The sequence below is a fragment of the Melospiza georgiana genome, chromosome Z (genome assembly GCF_028018845.1).
Source record: "Melospiza georgiana isolate bMelGeo1 chromosome Z, bMelGeo1.pri, whole genome shotgun sequence".
Taxonomy (NCBI): domain Eukaryota; kingdom Metazoa; phylum Chordata; class Aves; order Passeriformes; family Passerellidae; genus Melospiza; species Melospiza georgiana.
In genome coordinates, this window is record NC_080465.1 from 42,947,285 (window position 1) to 42,961,218 (window position 13,934).

General features: G+C 37.0%; 1 protein-coding gene across 4 annotated transcripts in view; it reads right to left on the reverse strand.

The window, feature by feature from the left end:
* The window catches only part of AP3B1 (adaptor related protein complex 3 subunit beta 1), a 153,651-nt gene that overhangs the window by 135,274 nt on the left and 4,443 nt on the right, over positions 1–13,934 (reverse strand). For 2 of the 4 annotated variants that reach the window (XM_058043880.1, XM_058043882.1), the window contains exons 1-2: positions 8,501–8,723; positions 4,381–4,456 (exon numbers count right to left, since the gene is read on the reverse strand). In XM_058043880.1, coding sequence (XP_057899863.1) covers positions 4,381–4,456; positions 8,501–8,670 — 246 coding nt within the window. In that variant the 5' untranslated portion in view covers positions 8,671–8,723. Of the gene's footprint in view, positions 1–4,380; positions 4,457–5,640; positions 5,828–8,500; positions 8,724–13,934 lie in introns of those variants that run through there. The other 2 variants (XM_058043883.1, XM_058043881.1) reach the window with 2 other exon arrangements.

Below are 13,934 nucleotides of genomic sequence, written 5' to 3' on the forward strand. Positions count from 1 at the left end.
TGCCTCTGGATGGCATCCTGTCCCTCACGCATGTCAACTGCACCATTCAGTTTTGTGCAGCCTGCAGATTTGGTGAAAGTGCACTCAATCCCATCATCTATGTCATTAATGAGGATATCAAACAGTACAGGTCCCAGTACAGACCCCTGAGGAACATCTCTTATCACCAATGTCCACTGGGGTCCAAGATACATAAGCAATAAAAAATACCCAGGGATCCAACAAAGAAACAGGAGTTTGCAGCTGCAGTTACTCATGTCCATGACCATTACATTCCAACCATTACACCACATTATACAGCTGATTAAACTTCATATTCTCAACTCACAGATCTGTTTGTGTATTTCATTGATAAAACACATTAAAAGCATAAAGAGTTAGGATCTCATGCAACAAAAGCAAGAACACACAAAACCAGGAAATATCTAGTAAACCGCATATTCTGAGAAGCTTAGGAGGATGCCAGAAAGAAGGCAGCTGTAGCTCAAGCTATTATTCAGTCTTTCAAAAAGGGAGTAAGAGCAGCTGTCCAGCATGACATTTTGATCTAACCCATTTAACATCTTAAACTGTTCATTGTACCTGTATTAAAACACAGGAAGTGACACAAGTACTGAGAAAAAGCAAGCACATTAAATGGGTTCCAAGGGGTTTTTAACTAAGAATCTAAAATAGATTTACTACTTTCAGGACTGGGGGGTCTCCACAATAAATGCCAAATTCAAAATGACAAGGTAGAACTTAGCAACAAGATGCACTGCAGAGAAATAAGAAAGAATGAAAAATTATCATCTTATCTTGGTGCAACAGAAGTCACAACACTCAAAAACAGGGATGATCCTCAGACCTCCCTGATACATTGCAATGGTATGACTCTATGCATTACTGGGATTATTCAATTGATCTACCATAACAGCTCCAGTGTATCATGTAAATATGTATTTAAGGCCTTTTAAAAGAGTGTATTTTGATTCATTATTGCATAACAACTCGTGTAGACCCTCCTTAGCTTATGGATCATTAACCTGAAACAACATAAAGGTTCTTTCCAAGACTAATGTCTATCAAATCATTTTTGTGGCTGTGCCTAGACATTTGCCATTTATTTGTGTTGTCTTATACACCTGGAGTTCTTGCATAAAAACATTCATTCTAGTGCAAGTGCTGTGTAATGTTAAGATGTACTTTTTTTTTTTCCACATGAGAGACACACAGACATGGATGATACTCTGAGGAACTCAGGCATGTGACAGTTTCCTAAACTTATGCTCTGAAATCTTCAGGAGTGAAATTTCCCTGGTTTTTCCCCAGAAATTCAAACAGGTTTCACTATCTAGTACTCATTGTTTTAAGATCAGTGAATCTTTTAAAAGAAATATCAGCTTTATGATTTCATGCATATAGTAGAATATGTACACAAAAATTTATTTCTAAACCAGCTGTGTTGCTTATATTCTTCCAAAGACTGCAATTATTTTATTGCATGCATATAAGAAGAAGAAACATGCAAAATAACACACTGATAAAAAAAAAAGGTCATTGATCATGAAAGTCATATTTTAGCTAAAAGTACACTTAGGTACCTTCACACATAAAGGGAGAAGTGAGATCAAAACTGGACTACTCCTATGCTTGAAACAATGCTGTTTTAAGTCACTCTCTGGAAGACAGATTTTGTTTTACTTGTAATGAATCTCCATCTCCCTAGGAGAAAGTTCACAAACTATCTTAATGGAGGAAGCAACCACAAGAAGTGCACCAGCATTCTCCTGCTACTTTGCTATCACACCTATATGAACAAATGAAAGTTAAGCCTCTTAAATACTAAAATATTTAAGACAACTGTTGGTATCCTAGAATTATAGTCATACAGAGCAGTTTAGGTTGGCAGGAACTTTAAAGACTAACCCGCCTTCCGTGGTTAAGGACACCTTACTAAGCATCTTCCCTGTGAGGACAGGCTTCAGCCTAGAGAAGAAAAGGCTCTGGAGAGACATTAGAGCACCTTCCAGTATGTAAAGGGAGCTAAAAGGGAGCTGGAGAGGGACTTCTATAAGGGTATGTAATGACTGGACAACAGATAACAGCTTTAAGCTGAGAGAAGGTAGGTTTACACTGGATGTTAGGAAAAAGTCATTGTGAGGATGGTGAGGCAGTAGAACAGGTTGGCCAGAGAAGTTGTGGATTCTTTAAGCTTTTTTAACTATCTAACACTTAGAAAATAAGCATTCCAGTGATACTCTGACAATAGAGTTCCTTTTTCCTGTAATAATAAGGCTAGAGGAAGCCTTTCATCTCTGAAAAACACATCTCATTCCTGAGAGATGTAAGGTCCCCTCTGTATGTAAGCACAAAAGCACCTTTGTGCTCCACAAGAACATTATCACCACTGCTACAAGGCCTGATGCTCATATTGTGAAATGTCCCAGTCTTGACCTGTAAAGCTCATTGTTTGAGTTTGTTATGTCAGCCAGAGGTTAGTGCCAGGTATCTGGTGTGAAACCCACTTTAAACATAGCACAGGAAACAGCAAATACCTTGAAGATATGAAAGGAACTGAAAACAGAGGATTCAGTAAATCAAACAACTCAACTGTTAAGTAATGGTCAGCGCTATATGCTAGAGGGCTGTTTCTACCTCAAGTAGCAGCAGCTGAGCAAGGGAAAAATATCTAAAAATCAGAAGGTTGCACACTGCCATTTGGGGAAGGAGTGCTCTTCCTGCAGTGCAAAGCGCTTAGAACAGGAACAGAAAACAACAATCATGAACTTGAAAAAGGATAGAAATCTGCTATTGGAAACTGGAGAGAATTGTCAGAATTGGAAAATGGGGGAGTAGAAGAAACAATGTGCCCAGTAAATTCTGCCTTCCCTCGCTGAAGACCTCTTGAACCTGATCACTTCAGCCAAAGTCCATCAAGGATCACAGCTATCACTGCTAACTACACACCTCCAACTTCATGGTATGACACTTCCAGGAAATTAAAGAAGCCATTAAAACCTCTTTTGAATGTTCAGCAGGAGCAGGTATCTAAAATTACAGAGTTTGCTCATTGCATACTCATGTGTAATGACAGCATTTTTTGTACGAAAAAAGGAAAATAAAAAAACCAACCCAGTAAAGCCTTGGTTTAAAATTTAAAGCTGATTCAATTTAATGTTTTTTAATTCCCCCCATATATATAAATACACAATGACATTCAGTTTCAACAGTTTCCAGCTGTTGGCCAGCTATTCAGAAAACCAAAACAAGGGAGCAAGAGGCAACTTGCCACAACTCTTCGGCCCACAGCAATAACCAGAAAAAAATGACTTTCTGAGGGAAGCAGAAGAATGTAAGTTTACCATGGCACTTATAAAGGTCATGTGTTTTTGCAACAGTACATCTGTATGCCACACTGGTCAAACCCTTGAGCAATCCCACATCATGTTGGAGAAGATGAATCGAAAAACCTTTCCCAAGAAAGACATTATGAAACAACAGCTGATAGGTTACCCAGACCTCACAGGTAAATGGCGTCTCTGGCAGGACTAAGGGATTACAGGCAAAAAGACAACGATCCTGATTAAAATTCCCATCACTGGAGAATCATGAAGGGGGAAGCCAGCTCTGGAGTTAGAAGAAAGAACACGATCACATGACACCACCTGTACCTACTCACTTTGGTATGTACTTGGACAGGATTAAGTATGCAAAAACCAAGTAGAAAAATAAAGCACATCCCGAGTAGACTGAAAAAACAATGACAGAAAACAGATTCAAAGCCTCAAAACAAAAAAGCCAAGTGGACACTGAACAATCACCTTTAGTACATTCTTCTCATGCTTTTAAGAAGAAATAAAGTGATTCCATCCACTTCAGGAAGTTTTGTTTATAGGGTTTAAACATATAATAGTGTTAAACATTATTCAATCACACACATTCACCTGAAATAAGTTATCAAATATTCAGGGATGATGCTCAATCAAAAAAGAAAAACCTCATAAAATAATAAAAATAGTAAATGCCAACTTGTCATTTTATTCCTGCACATTTCTGTTGTTTCCAGTCTGATGAATTTGAAGCATCTCTTGATAGCCATTTCCAGTTCAAGGTCTCACTGAAAATAGTTGTTTACAGGTATATTTGCACTGTTACATAAATATTTTTAAAGCATGTGACTGAATATATCCAAATACACCAATTTCTACACAAAATTCCAAGGTAAGAATTTTACCATTTCTTCACCACAACTTTTAGAGATCATTTGAAGACTTAAGTACTAATCTGGTAAAGACTGTGTAAAAGGAAAGCATTATTCCCATCCCAGAAATAGAAATAATAATAAACTTCCATATCCCCTAACAAATAAAAACAGTAACAAAAAAAAAATTCACATACCCCAACAATCCTTTTCATTGCATCCAGCTTTGCAGAATCTTTACTGCTTTCCAACATTTGTTTTAGGTCTTCATTCCTATGGTAAAAATACAGTAAAGCACCAATTAGAAAAACTAAAAAATCAAACCAGAATACCTTTTTGGAGGCTTGCATCAGCTCAGCAACTTATGGTGAAGCACTACTCCCTCTTGCCCACTTTTAATTTTTTTTTTACTCTGTATAATGAAGTGTTTAGCAAAAGAATGTAACAGATTCTAAAAACAATGTAAGACCATGCAACTTCAATCTGCTGTTAAGTGAACCTGTCTCAAAGGCTGAAATCGTAAAGCACAAGAAGAGCTTAGTTTAAACCAACAACTCATTCACTTCTCCCTTGTCCTCCAGAGAGGGCCAGATGTAACAACTAGAAGTTGGCGTGTTTGTGTTAAAATATAATATCAGCTTACGTAAGTCACTGAAAAATCCAAACATGCTCTGAATTTCACTAAGAATCACAGATATAACCTTGTGCTCCTACCTGCCTTTCCAGACTGCAATTTGCTATCCTCTACGCTAAGGATTAAAAGCCTCAGATCTGAAGTACGTTCTACCAGTTGTAGGACTAAGATAGCTTGATGATTAGACACATACAGTGTCCAAGCACTTTTTGGAGCTGAAATAAAATTCTCTCACAAAAATATCAAGTTAATAAGAATGTTCTCTTGTAGATACAGCTTTTTATTAGCTGTCACTAATAAGAAACCTCATCCTGCTCGGCTTTTTAGAAGTAAACAGATCACAGTCTAACTGCACTTATAGAGTATGAAGGTTTACAAAAAAGATTCTTTGAAGAAACAGCTTTTTTGTAACATCTAGATTGCCTGATTTACTGAAAGATAAAAGTAGACAGAAACTTGAGACACCTGAAATATTCTGAAGAACTCTGAAGACTTTCCAAGTTCAAACCCTGTGAACCTTCAAACAAGTGAAAGGCAACATGGTGGGTAGACCATAGTGGGACACCAGATGCCCACAAAGCCATTCTTTCTCTCCCTTGCTGAAGCAAGATGGGGGTGATAGAATAGGACGTAAAAAACCTCATGTGTCAAGATAAAGACAGTTTAATAAAGCAAAAGCAAAGGCTGCATGCAGAGGCAAAGGAAAACAAAACATTTATTCTCTACTTCACATCAGCAAGCAATGTCCAGCCACTTCCCCAGGAGGCAGGGTTTAGCAGTTGCTCTGGAAGACCAATAGGAAAGAAGAAGAAAGAACGCCCACCCATTTTCCTTGTTCTTCACTTTTATTGATGACCAGTCATCATATGGTATGGAATATCCCCTTGGTCTGCCTGGGCCATGAGTCCTGGCCACACATCCTTCAAGGTTTTGCCCAACTCCAGCCTGGTAGGGAAGGGGGATATTGGAGAGGCAGTCTTGACTCCTGTGTGAGCGCTGCTCAGCAACAGCAACAACACTGGTGAGTTACCAACACCGCTCTCACTACCAATACAAAGCACAGCATGATGAAGACTGCTGCAAGGGAAAATAATTCCATCTCAGCCAGATCAAATATATCCAGACACGATTTTAAAAGTGAACGCAGAGCTTGGATATATATTGATTTATCACTGCTCTCATAATTTCATATGACAAGGTGTAAGCCAAAGCTGGAATTAGTTACAAAGAGAAAAAATATTGTCATTCATTTGGTCATAAACCCTTTAGTGTTTTTCCTACTTGCAAGGGACAGAATCACTCTAAAAGAAATTCCCTCATACTTTCAGAACCAGTACTGCATCTGCTTTGTGCCTCCCCACAAGAAATCCACATTGCCCACATTCCAGTACACATCCATGTAAGAACTGCAACCAGATGGAAAAAAAAAAACCCAACAACAAAACAATCAACACATTTCCTACTAAGCTAAGGTATCCTAAAATTTAGGATAACTACATGCAACTTAAAATTTAAGTCTAACTCCTTTTTCAAATCTAAGTGTTTCATGAAATAATTGGAGCAATCTATTACAGATTCCCTATACTGTCAATGTTGGCTTCACTTGACAGCCTAATATTTAATGATTCTCTTAAAAAAAAAAGGAAAAGAAAAAGGAAACATTCCATTTCCTTGCCTGCTTTAGTACCACTTCACAAATATCACTGGTAACTCCCTATTTTGTCTGCATCACACTCAAAGGTTTTTACCATCTTTAGCTACTCATGGACTATGTTCAAAGATCTATAAGGTCAGTCTTCTATTTGTTACATTTGTTTGATTATATATTTGGTCATTTAAAATGTATGTCCCATTCAATTTTGTCCTGCAGTTTTGCATACTGCTCCCATCAGCTTAGTAAGTCTATAGCTGGACACCTTCCTCAAAGGCAAATTGTAGCATACAAGGTACCTTCTTGTAACACCACTCAAGGTTGATAGATCTGTTAAAAATAACTAATGCTGTGATGCCATATGTGTTTTCCTATTATCCACATTCCCGTTCCAGGATAAAGTCACACCTTTCTCTAGATTAAACTCTACATGTTTTGACTTGACTCGAAGATGCTTGTATTCACCTCTACATCACCACACTTCTTTTAGTCACTCTATATTTTCCCCTCAGATCCATATCCTTATTTTTTATATCAGAAATAAAGTATTTGTTGGTTTGAGGCTATACATAAAATATCATTAATAATTTGGGCTGTTTACCTTTTAATCCATCTGTATAGTTCCATTTCCTACATTTTAGGAAGAGTAGCTTTGATTTAATTTTTGGCAGCTCTCTTTATTCCCATCACTCTTGGCCACAGGATCAGCTGATTTTGCTGACCATTCCTACTCAGCTATTCCTCATAGGATACCAAGTAAGTCTCAGGTTTTTTTGATCAGCTTGTAGTACTTTGCCTGACACTTTGCTCTAGCTGGATACAGAAACTCAGAAACCTCTAATTCCTTTTGCTTAAGTCATAATTCTTCCCTGTGCAGGAATCTGTACAACATGGTAAGAAAAGTTACACAGCAAAATGACAGGACTTGATTCAAAAAGTTGTTTTTAGTCCTATGCTCCTGGTTCCAGTTTCCTACTGTTGTTGCAAAATGTGAAATTTGTAAAAATTTTCTTAAGAAAGAATGCTCTTTGATGTTTCATCTTTGTATACTTTCAAGCCTAATCAACAACAAATGATATTCTATCTATGAAATGGATAGCAGCTAACAAGCAAGTTCACAGTGAGGTCTTTGTGTTAGAAAGACTAATTACTTGACTGTAGAATTGCCTTGTTAACGTTTAGGGCTTGCTATGTTTCAATGATCTCAGACCCCAGCTGAGGCTAGCAAAGCTTGGGAAGAAGGACACACCCCTGAGGGCAGACCAAGAATGCAAATTTGATGGGCCACAACAACATTCTGCAGGACCACCAACACAAAGAGTAAACTAACAAAGACAACTCAGCAATAGTGCGGAATCAGCTCCAACGGGATAAAAGGCAATTCTGGCAGGGAGAGACTATGACCACAGCCCACTGATTTAAAAAATCACTGACCCAGAATAAGAGAAAGGCTGAGCATGTGAACCAGTTATCATGAGAAGTGAGAAATTCATTAACCAATAGAAAGTAGAATACTAATCAAGAAACAAACAAACAAAGAAGAATATGCCAACAAAGCAGAAAATGTAGAAATAATAATTTGAGTTTGAGGATGAAGTAGCAAAAATGGAGGAAGTTACACACAACAAGATCCAAGTACATGCTGAAGACTGTCTCCCAGAATGTAACAAACAACAAGAAAAAGGTGAATTTAAGATGTAAAGACAGAAGAATGTTTATTGATGAGCTCTACTTCTAAATGCTTATAGAAAACATTCTATCATACACTTCAAATGAAAACATTTTGAACTGTTAGCTGGGAAGATATAAACCACAGAAATTTATATATGAAGATCTGTTTTCAACCAACCTTATTTCCATATGAGAAAAGCGGCAGGGGAAAACATAAAGAAAAAAAAATTAGAAATTAAACAACAGTTCTTGATGAATCAATTTGGAAATCAATTGTTACTTGAATAGATGGTTTGTTTGGTTTTTTAAATATCTTTTCTAACAAATAATAATCCAGGATTAGCAAATATTAGATACTTACAGAGTAAAATATTGCTCCATACATCCACCTTGATCACCAGCAGCAAGCCTGTTTTCTTCTACAGTTAGATATGGTTTCAGTGTAACATCAAAATTTTTCCCTTTAAGAGCAGACTTAATAGTGCAAGACACCTCAATTATTTTGCCCAGCATTGTGGAGTTTTGTTCCATTCTTTAAAGTGAAGTATGTAAAAAAACCAATAAAGAAAAAATCACTGAACTCAACCAAGGTTGCCTGCCTAGAGTCAGGTCTACTCTAAAAAAAAAGAAAATCTCACAAAGTAACAGGATATGCACTCCCTTGCTGTTTTAACTTCCAGAAACAAATACCATATGCAAATTTCAAAGGTCATTTCCCTCCAAAAACAACTCTTATCAGAGCCTCAATGAACAATGGGAAAAGCAAATGCATTTCAGTACTTTGTAATATAATTTACTGTACAAGTATTTTCATATTTTGATCATTAAGAAGTTTTAAGGAAATTTCAATCTTTTAATAAAAATCCTCTAAATAGAAATAAATGTAAACATAAATGTAGGTTTTGCAGTCACACTAGGGTTCATGTTTCTATACTCATTAGTTATGCTGAGGTGACAGTTCCTCAATACACAATCCTAGACAAATACTTCTTTATCGCTTACTTCCACTTGCCAGGGGCTCAGGAAAATGCAAGCAACCCTCAGCTGCATCAATACCTTTGCCTCTACCTGTGAAAACTTTGAGAGACTTTACACTTACAGAGCTAGGTACACATTATAGATTATTTAAATACAAACTTTATTACTTCAGGAGCAACACCAGGTTTAAATAAACCTAATCTGATAGTCGACAAATTATGTGGAACTATACGAAGCACGAAAGTAATGGTCCCAACAACAGCAGATGAAAAAAGACCAAACTTTTGGCAGAGTATCGATATATAGTCTCAGCCATTTTCCCTAGCAGTAGGAAGAGTTAAAATCACTCTCCAAGAGTGATTAAAAGACAAACCCCAGAAAAACACGGAGATTCCCACCTATCTGCCCAATGATGTATTCTAAGAACCCTATGAGACTTCCCTTGAGTTCCCAAGCTATAATCTAGTGTCTTAACATCTACTTCAATATAGGCCTACTGTTCTTAAAAGTTGCAAGCTGAAAGCACTGTTATAGACAACAATTAGAAATATTATACTCATATGAAATATTAAGTATGTGCTATGAAATATGATCTTTAGTACTTGTATAACATCTACCATAAAAGGCAACAAGTCAATTATTAATGTATTAAAAAATCAGTTCCCAGCTGCCTTTGTAATCTTTAGCACCACAGGCTTGCATTCCTAAGTATTACAATTTGAAAGCTAAAGTAGTATAAATTAGAAATGCAAACTCATCACCTAACTTTCACAGCAGGAATCACACATGACAGATTTGCAATGACACAACATGACGGACATCACAAAACACATCCAGAATATGTTCTCCTTGAAACGTTGGTTGAATGTTATGCAGAAGTAGTTGGTTTCTAACTTTGTTCTATGTTTTTATATTTTTTACTTGTAGCATTTAAGATATACACTATTTTTTCTTTCTACATGAAAATACTGCTTTCCTCATACCTTCATACCATTTATAGACACAATAAGGGTATGAGTATCGTAGGACCAGTGACAGACCTACCAGTTTGGACTAAACTTATAAGTGTTTCTACCAGAAAGAAACAAAAACCACCAGCTAATCTTTTCTAGTTCTCATGCTCTTTCTTGTGGCCTCTATTCTTCTGCCATTAAAAAAGGAATAAGCCACGTCTTTACAACTGCCCCAAAATAAAAGAGTATGGTGGGTGTAGTGGTGTGGTAAGTATATGGAGTGTAAGGAACAAAAAAAAAGACAAAAAACAACCTTAGATCTTGACAGTCACAAGATTATGCTTTAAAAGCCTGGCATCCTATGCCAGAAAACACTTTGATCACCTTACTCTGCATGTTGATTATGGCTAAGAAGCATCCAAAAGAAAAATTCTGAATATGCCATACTAATGTCAGCAGACACTTGGTCACTAAAACTGGCATCTTGCTGAGATTAAGCCTAAGATTACAGATTCCAATGCACAATATTACCCACTTCTACAGAAAAATAAAACCCACTTCTACAGAAAAATAAAGGTAGGCATAACTGTATATCACTGAGGTTTAAACAGCTATGTGAGCAATAAATCTGGGCCTCTGTCTCAGTCACTTTGCCTTCCCATAGGAACTATGAAAAACTTGCAGTTATACTAAAATATTAATCCAGAATCTGTGGCATTTGTCACTGCATTGCCATGTTCCTAAGAACTATTACTAAGCAAACACTTGCTCCACTCTGGTAAAATACACATTTATTTTCTATCGGTTTTAGCAACACTGTAAGATTAAATCCACAGATTTTCAAGTTTTGCTACAGTTTTGACATGCCAGTTACTGACAAAAGTTACCCACTAATCATGAGCCTTCATAGTAATTAAGCAGAAGATTCATGAGTATCAAAACTGCAACTGAAGCCCAACTAGCAATGCAACAATAACCTCGGGAACAGCTGTAATCCCCTCAAGGAAAGGAGAGTGAATTCTAAACAAACAAACCCTGGTGAGATAGAAGATCTTCAATATAAATATAGCACTATAGCACTGTAAGGAAAAAATTGGGAAGTGGTAAACAAATCCACCACTGGGGAGGAAGCAAGCTTCACCAGTTTTGATATTATGGAATAAAGCTCTTATAGAACAGAAGCTACAGAAGTCTCATTGCATTGAGTTTTAACAATGCATTTCTTGTTTCAAGTTTTCCACCCACTGTATAATTTCAGTTACACAGTACCAATTGCACTGTTCTTGCATTCAAGAGACTTCAGTTGGAAGGACATACTTTTAGCCAGAGCAAAATAATTTTTTTTTTGACCTTCAATATGAAATTCAAAATACTGTGGATGTTACCAAGTTTGAAGCAGAAAATACATATTTACAGAGCAGTGTAACCTTTACTCTTGGCACCTAAGCAGCAATGAAATCCTAGGGAACATCCCACATTTCCTGAAAAAATTAATTTTTTTTTTCTTGACATTTTACTGGTACTGCAAATTGCTTAAAATAAATTGGTTTATTCTAGGTCATACTATTGTGTAAACTGTAAACAAGTTTGAATTTAACATTTAAAGAGGAACTGCAAATTAATTTCAGACCCATAAAACACAGAAGCTTAACTGGTAGCAAATATATGCTGCAATTTGAGTTCATTTTGTTGATTTAGGGTTTTCTTCTAGTAGGAAAGTCAGAAATCTGAGTTTCACTGTGTTTTGGTCTATGCCATAAACTGTTTGAACGACATCTTGTGGTGCTGTTCAGTACTACCATTCTTTTCCATTTTAGCATTATATTTACTTCTAATTCACAACACAGAATTCAACTACTACTTCAAGAAAGCCTTGAATCATATGGCTATGAGTGTAGCTGTTCTATGGTTTAAAGAGTAATCAAGGTAAGAATTTACTTCTTTTTCAGCCACCCCTGATTTTTCAATCTGAAAAAGAAGCACATTATGCAAAAAGCAAACTAAATAGTTTTAAAGGATAGACTAGAGATGTGAGGGAAACCAGGATGATTGTAGTATCCTGTAAGGGTGAGAGCCACAGAGAACAAAACCAGTTATAGTCTGATCAGAAGCATAATTTAACTAGTTTAATTGTTAACTTTGCCACTAATTTCTCAAAGCACTTGCAATCTGGATGTTTAGTTACACTCTTTCTGTCCCATTGAGGAAACAGGAAAGTGTAAAATTAAAAATTAAATAAAGCATCTCCCAGTTCTCTGTTGTGAATGGATACAACCTGAGCAACACTTGAGCAACTCATTGCATCAACACCTGTTAAGCTGCTGCTACCACCATCATCAATGCAGATATGTAAACTATCTATATTTCAAAAGCTCTAACCAGATTGCAGCTAGTATAACAAAGCAGTTTGAAATCCCTTCTGGGTCGGACTGTGATTTGAGCTAACATTATCTGTTGTCAGTACAGTAGTTAAAGACACTTTCACCCAGCAACAAGAAATGTTGTCTGAAAGGATGAAAAGATTCAGTCTTGCAACTGCACTGCATATAACCATTTCCGATAGTACTCACACCACCAATATGGCAGGAAAACTCCAGAGAGAAATCTTCCTCAGTGGAAGACAGTTTTCTGAAGGCTGAAAGAATGTAATCAGAAGTGGTGCTGCCACTTAAATGGCTGAGTCAACTTAGAGCCTTTCTTGAGGCTAGTGCTCAGAATCTGCAGACATTTATAGATCTCTTTGCAGCCTTTGATAGTTGTGAAGGGATTGTAAGTGAGAAACAGTATCACAGAACAATCTCAGCTGGAAGGGACCCGCAAGGATCATTGAGTCCAACTCCTAGTGTTTCCAGCTTTCCCAAAAATATTGAGAAAAGGCTTCTTTGAAAGATACCACCACAGAGGTGGTGTTGCCAGAACCAACTCAGTGCTAGTATATTTACATATACGTCCAAGTTTGGGAAACACTGTTTAACAGCATTACAAGGCTGCTCATCTTCTGGCAGAATGTGAAAACCATTCTAACTTCCTCCAAGCACCAAAACTATCAAGGGGTGGCACAAACAAGAACAGCCTTCAAAAAAAGCAGAACTAAAACTGTGGAATTTCAGCCTTATAAGACCTGTAGATATGTCTATTTAATACCATTCAGGATGCAGAACAAAGCAAATGTCTAACACAAATAAATGACAAAGCAGTAAATATGCAGAAACCACACTGAAGACCTTAAAACTGTAAAACTTGCCTTTTGGAGCAAATAAAAAAGCCACAAAAATATAGTGACTGCATTACAGAGAGCCACAGCAAATCAACAATTCATCGTTTGCATCCTCATATGTGCCAAGTGCATGGCAATTAGAACATATTCACTGTGTGGCACTTCCCATCAGATCTGACAGATTTCAGTTGGAGAAATGTTCTGCAATAGCATGCCCACATTTGTACACTGCATTTAGCTCCTATTCTTGTACTGACTAGAGGGTTCAGATTTTATCTTGTAGACTTATCAGTTCATCCAAACCACTCATCTTTGCTGGGTTATACATCCTACCAAAACTGGCATACAACCATATTGGTGGGCACAGGGCCATTTTAACAGATGGAGAAAGAAAGTAGTTGCGCCAGTGAGCTAGTGCATGCATCAAGTTTGAATATTAGAGCTGGAGTCTCCTCCAAGAATTTCACAAACAGCAATCTATGTACAATCTCTCCATGACTGGTTGAACAGAATATGCCAAGACAAAACTAGATCAATTTAAGACTCCAAGAACACCACTGGCAGCTGTTGAAAGCAAGTTTTTAGCTCCAATGGGTTTGGAAAAGTCTTCTGCACAGAGAATTGGGGAATGAGTATCTTAATGAAAT